This window comes from Suncus etruscus, chromosome 6 (genome assembly GCF_024139225.1).
Source record: "Suncus etruscus isolate mSunEtr1 chromosome 6, mSunEtr1.pri.cur, whole genome shotgun sequence".
NCBI classification, from domain to species: domain Eukaryota; kingdom Metazoa; phylum Chordata; class Mammalia; order Eulipotyphla; family Soricidae; genus Suncus; species Suncus etruscus.
The window spans coordinates 30,319,690-30,334,208 of NC_064853.1; the positions used below are offsets into that span (position 1 = coordinate 30,319,690).

Genomic DNA, 14,519 nt, shown 5'->3' on the forward strand with positions numbered 1-14,519 from the left:
TTGTTATGGGCCATATATATTTTCCTTAACTAATGTCTCTCATTACTGGACATGACAGTGGCACTAAAACAATGGTATTGCTCCCCAAAAGTTGGCGATTCATTAAAAATTGGTTATATCTATAAGGCAGATATATTAGAGAAAGGGATAATACAGCCAGCAGAACACAACTCCTGATCATAAGCTGCTGGCTGAGTAAACTCAAGTCTAGTGGTTTCTTCCCCATGTTCCATCTCTGTAATTCTTTTGATGTTGCTAAATGTGTTTACTTTTGACATGTCATTTTGTTTCTCTGTGAAGAGGTTGGGATGGTGACTTTTTATGTTTTATGCATGATTAACTCAGGCCCTACATTCTTAGGCAATTATCCCACAATCCATACAGCTAGATGGTTATGAGTCAGGAACTGACATGCTGGAGCACAAACCTCTGGGCTTTACCAGATCTGGCTCCTGCTTTTTTTGTGTGGAGGCAACATTGGCAAGTGATCAGAGCTTACTCCTGGCTCTGCACTCAGGAATCAATCCTGGCAGGGCTCCGGGGACCTTATGGGGTGTTAGGGATTGAACTAAGGTTGGCCATGTGCAAGGAAATCACCTTAACTGCTGTACTTTCTCTCCAGCCCCTGTTGCCTTTTTTTAAAAAAAAATTAAACCACACCTTTCCTCATTCCCCACCCTCTTCACCTTAGTTCACCCTAGTTTTGTAGACAGTGACCATTGATTTATTTTTATTTTGTTTTGTTGGATCATTGGTTTTATATCTTGATATTGTACACAAATGAAAACATCCAATACTTTTTTTCCTTTTGGTTTATTTTGATTCTGACGATCTCTTTGATTTCCTTCCATTTTATGCTATGTCCCTAGTTTGGGTTGTTGACTTGTATGAGTTCTTTATATACCACATATATTAACCCTTCAGGAAAGAATACATATTCTTTCTCATTCATTATTGTATCTTTGTTTTGGGTGTTGTTTGGGGGTCTAGCTAGAATGGCAGATACTTTTGCATGCAGCTGACACAGGATTAATAGGCACTGAAAAGTTATTCAGCAGACATTCAATAGGTATCCCATATGATTCCCCCCCCCCCCCCAGGCAGCCAAGAGTGATTCCTGAGCACAGAGCCAGGAGTATGTTTTTTGGGCCATACTCAGTGATATTTGGGGCTAATCCTGGCTCTGGGCACAAGGATCACTCTCTGGGATGCTCAAGGAATCAAACCTGAGCCTCCCCCATACAAATGCTTTGCATGTACTCATTTCTCTGGTCCTGTCTTTTCTTTTAAGTATATATATATATATATATATATATATATATACATACATATATATGTATATATATACATATATATACACACATTTTATATATATATATATTATAGTACAAAAGTTTTTCAATTTAGTGTCCCATTTGTTTAAATCTGCTTTTATTTTCCTGTGGTTGGGGGTCAAGCCCCCCAAAACCTAACACTGATGTCAAGGAATGTTCCCCCTTGTTAACTCCTGTGTAGATGGTAGTTTTGTGTCTTATACTGTGGTCTTTAATGCTTTTCTGTCTTTACTTTTGTATCCGGGATTAAAGAGTGATCTAGTTTCATTCCTTTGCAAGTGGCTACGGGCTTTCCCAGCTCCATTTGTTGAGAGGTTTTCCTCCCCCTTTGTATGGTCATGACTCATTTACTATAGTTGTGTGTGTATATATATATATATATATATATATATATATATATATATATATATATATATATATATATATATATATGTAGGTTTATTTCTTGGCTTTTGTATCTGGTTTCTTTTAAATCAATTCCATTCTACTGATCTACAAATCTATTTTCTTGGGGGTAGGGGTTGTAGGCCACACCCACCAGAGCTCAGGGGCTATTTCTGGCTGTGTTCAGGAGTGAGCCTGGTGGTGCTTAGAAGACCATATTTATTTCTATATTTATATATTATTTGTATCTATATAGCTATTATCTATATTCATATAAATATAAAAATCTACATTTATATAAATATATTAGGTCTCTTTCATAATGTTGCACAGGATAGACATTTTTGTGAATCATTAATCATTTGGGGGGGGTAACATTTAGCCATAACTACACATTACATGTCTGAATTTTGGGTTCCAATTGTGATCTTCAGAGGATTTCTTTCATTCCCCTAAATATCAGTCATAAAGCTCTGGGTATGAGAGGGAAACAATTTCAGCCCTAGCAGCTTCATGGGTGTGTGGTACTGGGGATCAAGGCCAGGGTCTCACAAATATGAGGCAATGTGCTTTACCACATTCTAGAGTTCTACAAGGTAATTCTAACCTTTGAGATTTGTAGATAGGATATTTTTGAGGTCTTTGTTGTATTTCTTTATTCTCTTTTTAAGACATTTTAAGACCTTACGATATTTTATTAATATCAGTCTTTTTACTGTATATTTAAAATAAAATGACCACCTTAAAGTCCTCCAGACAAAAACAGGTCAACTTCGCAACAGTCTACACCAATATGCCTTTTATTCCTTCTTTTTGGGGCCACCTTGATGGTGCCGAGTTTACTCCTGGCTCTGTGGTCAGAGATAACTCACGGTGGGGTTTGGGGAAGCATATGTAATGCCAAGAACTGAACACAAATTGACCATATGCAAGTCAAGTGCTGTACGATTATATTATTGCTCTAGCTCCTAAATCAATATACTTTTTATTTTGTTTTTTTGGGTCACACCCAGCAGCACTCAGGGGTCACTCCTGGCTACAGGCTCAGAAATTGCTCCTGGCAGGCTCGGGGGACCATAGGGGATGCCGGGATTCGAACCACCGACTTTCTGCACGCAAGGCAAACGCCTTACCTCCATGCTATCTCTCTGGCCCCGCCATAAACTTTTAATATGCTTTTATCACCATCATTCCTAAGTAGGATCTTCCAAGGGAAATATTTTAATGCTCTAGAGCAGTGGTCCTCAAACTATGGTCCATGGGCCACATATTGTATTTGTATCTGTTTTGTTTCTTCTTTGCAAAATAAGATATATGCAGTGTGCATAAGAATTGGTTCATAAGTTTTGTTTTTACTATAGTCAGACCCTCCAATGGTCTGAGGGACAGTGAACTGGCCTCCTGTCTAAAAAGTTTGAGGACCCCTGCTCTAGAGACATTATTTAAGAGCATTTCTTCTTATTTACTTCTCTACTTCCCCACTACTCTCACTGCTGCTGTTGTCATGGCTGAGGCCATCCCATCCCAGCTGCTATGTTCCCAAGCAAGAGCTTGCACATGCAGTGAGATTCTATGGACAAAGCCAGAACCCAAGAAAGTATCTCCTGACACACAGCCTCCTGCTCACTTCCCTTCAAAGAAGCAAGCAGCTGAAGCTGTAGGCTGCTCATGCCTCAACCCAGATCATTTCTTGAAGGACTGGGAGAAACTTATGCTTTCTGCTTCATTCAAGATGCACAAACATAACACACAGAGCAGAAAATTCTCCTGGATCTTGAACTCTGCTGTTGCTGTGCAAAGACCTTTTTATTATATTAAATCTGATATTTCTTGCTCTTCAGTAGGCTTCAGAGAACATAAATCTAAACCAGCAAACAGCAAAGACTAGAACACAAAGTTTATTGGGATTATTTACTGAATAATTATTACACATCCAACACACTGAATGGAAATGACGTTAATTAAAAAAAAAAAAAAAAAGGCAAGGTTTCCACTGGAATCTTTCAAGAATGTCAAAATCTTCCTGTGACTGTATCTTTAACAAACAGAATAACTAAACTAGTGGAGACAGATTTATTGCAATCAACTCCAAAGAGTTGCCAACATGTTTTTCTACTTAAGAAGCAAACAAAAAGCAAAACCTCATAATTTTGTAATGACTATGTTTCTTATACTCTGTTCTCAAAGGCCACAGAGATACTTGATGAAAGAAAACAAAGCACCTAGACTCAGCAGTCTTCTAACAACCAAAATGCTGCTTTACAATTTCAATATAAATATTTAGATCTCTTCCTGATGGATTTCTTCACTTATATGAGTAGGAATACTTTTAAAAACCTCACTCTTTACCCTTACTTCAGACTATAGTTCTTTAAATAAACAATCGGTACAGTCTTTTTGTATTAGCTGGACTGAATTACTTAGGTAAGAATTCATTACAATCTCTTTCAAAAAACTCTCCATACAAATTTTAGTATATTACAGTATTTATGGATACTTTGTCCTCCAATGGCAGGCATGTTGAAAAATTTACCATTAATGAGTGAATTTCATAGCATATACTGAAACAAACAGATCATTACAACATTCATAAAACATTCTCACCATCCCCAGTGACTTCAAATATAAAATCTCACTACACAAAGATAAAATTTCCTGCCTAATTTAACCCTGTGTACCAAAGAGAGCTAAGTGCTAAAAATGAGTGTATTTTAATCTCAGATTAAGAATGTTGTGTCCCATTTTGCATTAGTAATGACAGAAAAAAAAAAAGGAGAATCAAATTTCTCAAAGATTTTTAAAGGCAGATTTGAGAAAATTACTTTGAACTCAATAGTCTTTTTTTTTTTAATTTATACCTTTAACATGATGCCCCCCACAAGAAGTTAATGAATAAAAGTAGCCAGGAAGGGAATCAAACATTTATAAGATATATTTATTTTTTTACCAAAGTGCAATGATTTTAAAATCTTATTAAACAAATAACTGAAAAATTACTATTCAAGAAAATAAAACATAAAGGGAAACTTAACCATTAAATTTCTTTTTATGAATTATCTATTCAATCTAGAAAACAAACAAAAAAACAAGTGTTATCAAAAACACTAAGTGAATTATTTTAGCATAAATCTAGTACATGCTTTTCAAGGTTCCCCTGCGAAAATTTTTTGTTGATCAGCCTAATCATAAATAACACTACATATGAGCAGAAGGACTACATATCATAAGAAGTCTCTTTGCACCTTACCCTCAGATTTATGTCAGTATTAAGCTAAAAAGTCTGCCAGGCTCTGAACCTCTGAAGTCCCATGCCAAGCCCTGGGAAGCAAAGAATATGCCACATCCCACAACTCTGTGATAAAACAATGCCTAATGTTCTTATCTTTCTATGGAAAGAGTCAGTTGTTTTATAAATACTAAAAGATGTCTAGGAATCAGTTTCTACATTTGTTTACCAAACATACAGTGTAAGAACTGACTACATAAAACCTTTCTTTGGAATTTGGTCCACAAATTCACTTAACAGGATGGAAATTTAAAACCTGCAAGGAAAAAGGGGAATCCTTAATTCTAGTCGCAATTACTAGAGGGATGCATACACATACTAAAAACTGCTCACAGAAGGCACAACCTATAACAGGGACATTCTTTTTGGATGAAAACAAAGAACTAAGTAATATCCTTCTTTGTTTTGTGAGCACCATTGCTAAGATAAAGTTCACTGTCTTACCCCAGGGACAAAATAAAAAGAACAAGAACGTAATTTTCCTTAAGTACATATTTTCCCACTGATAACTGAGATGTAATTATGAAAGATTAAAATTGCCTTAGGAAAGGGTTGTAATAGCAGCTATCAAAGCAATATTCAAGCATGATTTCTATACTTCTTTTGTATTTAGATTTAGCCTTCTTTGTCAAAAATCTTCACAACTTCATCAAAAACCTATAAACAAAAACAGATAATAATAATTATTGAACTGGGTATTATTAAAATATTATATAGTTAATTTCTTTTAAAAAGAATTGCTTTTATACCAGAAGGGAGGAGAGGAGGTAGGGGTGAAGGAAGGACAAAATGGACACCAGGATAATTGTATGGTTATAGATGGAAAGTAGCCTTTTGATTAAATGCTACAGTACCTAAACATACCAAATTATGCTATAAATCTGAAACTGATATAATGTATAAACAAATGTTACCTTAATTAAAAATAACAGTCACTTTTTTTTGTTTTGTTTTTTTTTTGGGGGGGGGCCACACCCAGAGGGCACTCAGGGGTTTCTCCTGGCTCTGTGTACAGAAATCGATCCTGGCAGGCTTGGAGGACCATAGGGGATGTCAGGGATCAAATTCAGGTCTGTCCCAGGTTGGCTGCATGCAAGGCAAATGCCCTACCACTGTGCCATCACTCTAGCCCAAGTCAGTCACTTTTATATTAATTATCAAAATATATAATTAAAATGCTTACTATTTTAATCTAACCAAAATTACTTTAGAAAGCAAAATGCTGCCGGAGAGATAGCATAGAGGTAGGGTGTTTGCCTTGCATGCAGAAGGACAGTGGTTCGAATCCCGGCATCCTATATGGTCCCCTGAGCCTGCCAGGAGTTATTTCTGAGCACAGAGCCAGGAGTAACCCTGAGTGCTGCTGGGTGTGACCCAAAATCCAAAAAAAAGAAAGAAAAATGCCATAAATGCATATAAAATTATAACATTGGATTCAATTTTATTCATGTTTTTACTTTTATCTTTATTTATTTATTTATTTATTTTGGTTTTGGGGTCATTCACAGTGGTGGCTCATGGTTTACACCCGGCTCTGAACTCAGGGATTACTCCTGGAACCTGGATTAGGCTGCATGCAAGACAAGAGCACTACTCGCAGTACTATCTCTCTAGTCCCAATTTTATTAGTGTCTTTAACACAAACAAAATAAAAACCTTGATAGGCAACCATAATCTGATCAAATGCAAACTGAAATGGCTTTTCTTTCTAATTCTGATTCTAAAATACTTAAGTTTTCAGTTTTCTACTTCTGTAAACTTTAAAAAAATAAAATTAGGGGGCCGAAGAGATAGCACAGAAGAAGGGCATTTGACTTCCAAGCGGCCAACCCTGAACGGACGGTGGTTCGAATCCCAGCATCCCATCTGGGCCCCGAGCCTGCCAGGAGCAATTATTTATTTTTTTTAGGAGCTATTTCTGAGTGCAGAGCCAGGAATAACTGCTGAGTACTACCAAGTGTAACCCATCCCCCCCTTACAAAAAAAAGGATGAAATTATAACAATGATGCAAAGTCATAAGCAGTGTTTCCCTAAGTGGGCAATACTGCGCTCTCAAGTTAGGGTACAGCTAGAATAACTTAGTAGGGAATAGCAAACTTGGGAGAAATTGAGAGGGAGCACTTTTTGTTTGCTTAGAGAAGATAAATTTCTGGGGCAAAGTGGGTGGTGAGCCAAGTTAAGTTTGGGAACCTCTGATTAAGGTACTGAAAAAAAGATGAGGGGCCAGAGAGATAGTACAGAGGGTAGGGTGTTTATCTGCCAGATTGCCCATCTGGGTTCAATCCCTGGAATCTCATATAGCCCCCCAATCTTGCCAGATGTTGATTCCTGAGTGCAGAGCCAGGAGTAACCCTTAAGCACCATCAAGTGTGGTCCAAAATCAAAAACAAAAAATTTGGGTCCGAAGCAATAGCATGGCAGGTAGGGAGTTTGCCTTGTACTTGGCTGACCCAGGACTGACCCAGGTTCAATCCCCATATTCCACATGGTCCCCCGAGCCTGCCAGGAGTGATTTCTGAGCACAGAGGCAGGAGTAGCCTCAGAACACTGTTGGCTGTAGCCCAAAAACCAACAAAAAAATTTAAAGAAAAGGTGGTTAGGTGAATTAAGAAAAATTATAACTATCTTCTGGGCACTGAGAGTTTGCAACAAAGGGAAATTGCTGTGTGTCTGCACCTATAAAGCGTTGTGTTCTGTAATAGAAGAGATACAAACAGCCTAAGATTTTTGAGCTAGTTAACTTGCCATTTATGTTAGAGATTTTCAATAAAATCAGAACTCCCAAAATATCAATTTTCTAATGCTTGAGAAAAGATCTGTAAATTGGATAGTATAGAGTTAAGGGCGCTTGCCTTACATTCACCTAACCATTTTGATCCTTAGCACCACATATGGTTCTCCAGAGTACCATAAAGGGTTATACCTGAACACAGGACCAGGAAGAGTCCCTAAGCTCTACAGGGTGTAGCCCATACACTGCCCTCTCCACCCCTTCCTTGCCCCTCAAAATAGAACATTAATAAACCAAATACCTTTTTTTTTCCTTTTGGAGCTAGACTTGGGACATACTCCTGGCTCTGTACTTAGGGGTCACTCCTAGGAGACTTGGGGGACCAGATGGAGTGCCAGAGATTGAACCTGGGTCTGCCCTGTGCTAGGTAAGTAGTACCTTATCTGCTTTCCTATTTCTCTGGACTCTAAGCTATCTACTTCTTAAGAGAAATTCTGAAGCTGTAAAATATTTTTTAATTTCTATTCAAAGAAGTAAAATGTCAAATTTTCATTTTAGTTACCAGAAATTTGGAAAATATACCAAAACACCTTATTTTCCAAAGTATTTCATTTTCCTTGCCAAGCTCCTCCCAAAATATGCGTTTTTACCTGAAATACTTTAGGCAGGCTAGAAATACTCACTTCATCAACAGATTTAGAAGCATCTATCTTCTTGACTTTCCCCATTTCTTCATATAAATCAATAATTGGTCTTGTTGATTCAAGATAAGTCTGAATTCTGCAAAAGAAAACAATATTGCAAAGTTCTAAGCATCCCCTAAGCTCAGAGGACAAGAGTAGATATGACCCAATTGAGCCCCTTATCATCTTTTTACAAAAAGTCACTGATAGGCTTAAACATGACATTTCCTTTTTTTCTGAGCCCAAATGAGGCAGTTATTTATTTAATGTTACTCAAGTTTCACACTCAGTTTGGAATGGCTACGTGTAAACATTGCACAGTACCTCTTTTCCAAGCTCTCTCTGTTGTCATCACTCCTACCACTACTCTTTCCTCTCTCGAGACATCTTTCAATACAGATCTGAAAAGAAAAATAAAGCTATGAAAATTACACATCTATACATTTCCATTCTGCTTGAAAAGAGAATCATGCTTTCAGAGATTACCCAACAAGCCTGCATTAAATCCAATGTATTTAATGTATTAATAAACATTCGAGTCCTTTTAAATTTAAACATGTGGTTCAATTTATATAAACTAGGTTAAATAAGTACAGAGCATAATAAGAATTCATTCATGACTCAGTTTTTCCTGTGTATTTTTTTAAACCGCAATAAAAAGAAGATCTGTCTGTGTATGGTTCCATCTAGTATATACTATTAACTGATTAGGTATGAATTACACGCCTCAAACTTTGTTCCATTTTTGCTTACTTTTCAATTAATTCCATAAATATCCAAACATTTAAGAATCAACATTTGCATTTGAATGAAGTATCCCTTGTTAATCGTGAATAAACATTCCTTACTTATAAAGCTGCGGTAACATTCTAGAGTTAACTTTGAAGAATAAGTGAAAACATATTTTAGGGGTTGGAAGAGAAGAATTTTAAAACAACTTAAAGGATATAGCAAGTCTTTCCACCAGAGGCACATGTACAATTCAACCTAAAAACAACCAACTTCTGGGCCCGGAGAGATAGCACAGCGGTGTTTGCCTTGCAAGCAGCCGATCCAGGACCAAAGGTGGTTGGTTTGAATCCGGGTGTCCCATATGGTCCCCCGTGCCTGCCAGGAGCTATTTCTGAGCAGACAGCCAGGAGTAACCCCTGAGCACCGCCGGGTGTGACCCAAAAATCCAAAAAAAAAAAAAAAAAAAAAAAACAACCGACTTCCTTAAGGCACTACTTCAGATTCTTATTCTTTATGGCTATTGACATTAAGTAAAATTTATATTACAGCTGTCAAACTGAGTCAAGGCTTTTAATTAAATGATTCCACGAAATTCACTTAGTTATTCAAAGGTATGCCTGGATGTATCAGTATAGACACACACACAAAAAAAAGTGTTTTCCAGCTTTCCTCAATATCAACTCATTCTTAGAAGACAAATCAGATGATCTTTTTTTTTGGTTTTTAGGTCATACCCAGTGGCGCTCAGGGATTACTCCTGGCTCTGCACTAAGAAATCGCTCCTGGCAGACTCGGGGGATCATATGGGATGACGAGATTCGAATCACAGTCTGTCCTGGGATCAGTTGCGTGCAAGGTAAATGCCCTACCGCTGGGCTATCTCTCCTGCCCCACAAATGATCTGTTTTATGTATATATAATTATAATTACATATATAACAATTATATAATTTTTTTTTTGGTTTTTGGGTCACAGCAAGCAGCGCTCAGGGGTTAGTCCTGGCTCTAGGCTCAGAAATCGCTCCTAGCAGGCTCGGGGACCATATGGGATGCCGGGATTTGAACCATCGACCTTCTGCATGCAAGGCAAACACCTTACCTCCATGCTATCTCTCCAGCCCACAATTATAATTATATATTATATTTATATATAATAATATCACATAACATTATATATTTATATATTTAAATATAACATACATATTATATAATATACATATAAATTTATATATTATTCTATAATTATTCTATATAATATTATATAGTAATATAATAATATATAATATTTATATACACACATATACTCTTATTAATTAATTTTTTGGATTATGAGCTACACTTGGCAGTGCTCAGGGCTTATTCCTGGCTCTGTGCTCAGGAATCACTTTTGGCCGTGCAGGGAATCAAATTCAGGTTAGCTTCTTGCTAGGTAAGCAACCCGCCTGCTGTACTATTTTTCTAGCTCTGTATGTTTCTCTAAACTAAGCTCTCCTGGATCAGAGATAGTTCAGAAGCTGAGCACTTGCTTTGAATGCTGGAGGCCCAACTTTTATCCTGTGTACTGCATGAATGGTCCCCCAAGCAGTGCCAGGAGTGACCCTTAGACAGGTTTGGCCTAAGGAAAGAAAAAAGAAAAAAAGAAGTTTTCCACTTTTCACAAATGTGCTTCTTTTCTATAAGTAATATCTTATAATGAGACTTTTTCTGATAATAATGCATATCTAAGAAAAAATAGTTCACATTATTACCTAAAAGGGTGCAAGCCACCTCTTATTCTAAAGCAAAATTAATTCCTTATCTTGAAATTAAAGTAAATTTTAGGTCTACAAGTTTGCTAAAAGCAAGTATTTTTTATTATTCCAACAGCAAAGCAGTACTATTCTATATATTTAATTAAGATCAGTTCAAAAAGTATACATATATACATGTATGTATGTATGTATGTATGTATGTATGTATGTATGTATATATTTGGTTTTTGGACCACATCCAGCGGTGCTCAGGGGTTATGCCTACCACTATGCTCAGAAATCACTCCTGGCAGGCATAGGAACCATATGGGATGCTGGGATTCGAACCAACATCGGTCCTGGGTCGGCTGCTTGCAAGGCAAACACCCTACCGCTGTGCTATCTCTCTAGCCCCAAAAATGTATATTATTAACTATATAAAAACAAGCAAACATAAATAAAAAATCACTCTAATTTTCTCTACTAATTGACCATTGTTTGCTTACAGCCTACATGGGTAGATAAAGACTTTTCATTACCTCATTATTACAGTCAAAGAACAGAACAAAAGCTACATCTGCCTTTCCATCCATGGTCTTATTCCAACCTTGAAGGTTATCTTGATTTCTTGGAAACCCATCAATCAAGAATTTATTTTTCTGAGCATTGGCCGCCATTGTCTGATCCATTTCCTAAATAAAAAAAAAGATATAAATTTAATACTAAACGAAATGAAATTTCTTAAGCAGAGTAGTACATATAAATCGAGAGAGAAAAAGGATGCCTTCAAAGTAGAATTTTAAAGGAAATTATCTAAAGTACTAACATAGTTGCCTCAAGGAGGATTCCTCCCATTACATATACATAGTATCACAGTATTTTTTTTCAGTAGTTCTTAAGTGGCCTACAGTAAGTTATATCACTTTCATATGTATACTCACATGTCTATTTTGCATAAATGCTCATAAACATTGACCCTGATCTTTGTCCTTGCCACAGGAGAGAAGCTTATATTGCCTTCCCTTTGCCCTTCCTAGTTCATTTGCAGCAGTAGGAACGATACTGCGTCTACAGATTCTAAAATTTGGTTAAAATTCAAGTCCTAGGGGCCAGAGAAAAAGCATGGAGATAGGGCATTTGCCTTTCATGCAGAAGGACGGTGGTTCATATCCCCGGCATTCCATATGGTCCCCGAGCCTGCCAGGAGCAATTTCTGAGCATAGAGCCAGGAGTAACCCCTGAGCGCTGCAGGGTGTGACCCAAAAACAAAAAAACAAAAAAAATGAAAATCAAAGTTTAAGTCCTACTGTAAAAAGCTGTGAATAGTACAGAGATTGCTAGCATTATTAGTGTAGGAGTCATTATTCTCTATTTTTCAATGAAGCTACTCTAAAACACAGATAGCAAAGGAAATATTATATTCACAAAGTAGGTGAGAGTGACACACTTCATCAAGCTTAATTTGAAACAGGAAATGCAGATCTTCCACCTTCAAGTTCTCACCACTACTCCCACAGAGACATAACTGTGACAAAACTCTAGAGAGCCCCTATTCTGAAGTAAACTGACATCCTGTTTCATTACTCACAGTGTTTCCTAGTTCTTCAAGAATCTTCAAGAATTAAGGGGTCTTGGGAACCCTGAGTCATTCTAAGGGATGACTAAGTATTTAGCTGCTCCTCTAAGTCACATCTATAGAATGCCTTGAGACTCCTGCTCCAACGTTTTCTACCCTGATCATGGTAGTGAAAGCTATCTGAAGAGACCCATTAACATTCTACACTCAGCAGCCAAGGACCACGATCTGCCCCATAAAGAACAGTTATGTACCTGGGCAGGGCATAGAGTCCACTGGATAACAAACTAAGTAAATGAATGAAAATCTTGTGTGAGGTATACAAAGGAAGATATATTAAACAAAAAAGTAACATGCCCACCAAAAGAAAAGAAAAAGGAAAATAAAGATAATATAAAAATGGAAAAGAAAATAACTGTATACTGGAAGAAGGGATAAAATGCATGCATGTGGTTAAGGAATTGCAGATAATCCCAGACCAGGCTCCTTACAACAGCCCAACTTTTTTCCCAGGTGAAAGCAGAATTTCTAGTTCTGCATTCTTAAATACCATGACAGCTCCCACACGCAAGAAATCCAACACTTTCGTTTTGTTTTTGTTTTTGTTTTGTTAGTCAAAAGGAAAATGGATTGAATTCCTCTTTTCCTTCCTGGCTAAAGTTGGTTGGTATTTATACTCCTTACCCTCTTTAATAAGCTGATGGTTATCTCAACTGGTACAATCTTTCCATCTTTAATATACTTTTCAATGAGTTCACCATATTGTGAATCTGGGTTCTTCCTTTCATCACGAAGAAGTTCTCCTGCAGAAAGGTGTATATACCCATATTTCTGAAAGAAACAAAAAAAGGGAGGATTAGAATATATTTCATACCCCTGATACAACTACAGAGCTTTTTTTTTTCTTTATATTACTTTTTGGGGGGATTGTAGGGGGCTAATATCAGTGATATTCAGGGGTAACTCTGGTCTCTGCAGTCAGGAGTATTACTCCCGAGGATTTGGGGGACCATACGGGATGCTGGGGATTGAACTTGGGTTAGTTACATCCAAAACAAGCATTCTGCCTACTATAATATCTCTCTGGACCCATCATCACATTAATTTCTATACTCTAAATTTTTATATGCTAAGTTTTTTGCAATAATAAAGCCTTATTTTTGATATTTATAAATTCCAGCTTGCTTAATAAGTAACTTTAACCACATATGGTATGGTACCTATAATGTTCAGATACCATGAAATCCCCCAATTTGGTTAAATACTTAAAGCTATTAACATTTCATTACATTCCTTTATAAGCATAAAGCTTAAATATTATTAATAATATGCAAAGAAATGTCTGACAAAATCTATGGAACTCAAGATAAAACAAAGTTTTAACCGCTGTTGGTCATCTTCTATAAAATCTGTTTCCCTTCATTAAATTCAGCATGTCTTAACTGAACCCATCACATTAATACAAATCTTATTCTTGTTTTGTTCTTTCTCAACTAACAGATGTTATAACCTCCATGATTTCCAGATTTCCTCAGGTAGCTGGAGTACCACTGTCTTTCTACCTACCAGTTATCTTCTTTACTATGTTCAAAAGGCCATTTCCTGGGACCAGGTGATAGTACAATAGGCATGGAGCTTGCTTAGCATGTGGCCAACCCAAATTCATCCTAGACACCCATATGGCCTCCCTAACACCATGAGGAGTGATCCCTGAGTGCAGAGCTAGGAGTAAGCCATGAGCACAGCTGGATGTGACCCAAAACAATAAACAAAAAGTCCATTTACTATTTCTCTAGAGAGGAAACTAGTTTATAAGTTAGTAGTGGGGACTAAATGAGAAGTTAAGTGAAATAATAAATATGAATATTCTAGCAAAGATAAGTATTTTTTAATTAGTATGTGTAGTAGAAGCCTCATACCCCCTGGAAGCAACGCAGGCACAGAAAATAATCCACAGAGGTTAAGGAGATAAAACAGGGGCCAGAGTGGTGGCACAAACGGTAAGGCGTCTGCCCTGCATGTGCTAGCCTAAGATGGACCGCAGTTCGATCCCCCAGCATTCC

General features: G+C 37.0%; 1 protein-coding gene across 1 annotated transcript in view; it reads right to left on the bottom strand.

Annotated features, from left to right (window-relative positions):
• Nucleotides 1-3,600: 3,600 nt before the first annotated feature.
• Nucleotides 3,601-14,519, bottom strand: part of CMPK1 (cytidine/uridine monophosphate kinase 1) — a 31,175-nt gene continuing 20,256 nt past the window's right edge. The window contains exons 2-6 of the mRNA XM_049775033.1: nucleotides 13,141-13,287; nucleotides 11,420-11,572; nucleotides 8,744-8,820; nucleotides 8,420-8,516; nucleotides 3,601-5,661 (exon numbers count right to left, since the gene is read on the bottom strand). Of these exons, the coding sequence (XP_049630990.1) occupies nucleotides 5,620-5,661; nucleotides 8,420-8,516; nucleotides 8,744-8,820; nucleotides 11,420-11,572; nucleotides 13,141-13,287 (516 nt within the window). The 3' untranslated portion in view covers nucleotides 3,601-5,619. The remainder of the gene's footprint in view (nucleotides 5,662-8,419; nucleotides 8,517-8,743; nucleotides 8,821-11,419; nucleotides 11,573-13,140; nucleotides 13,288-14,519) is intronic.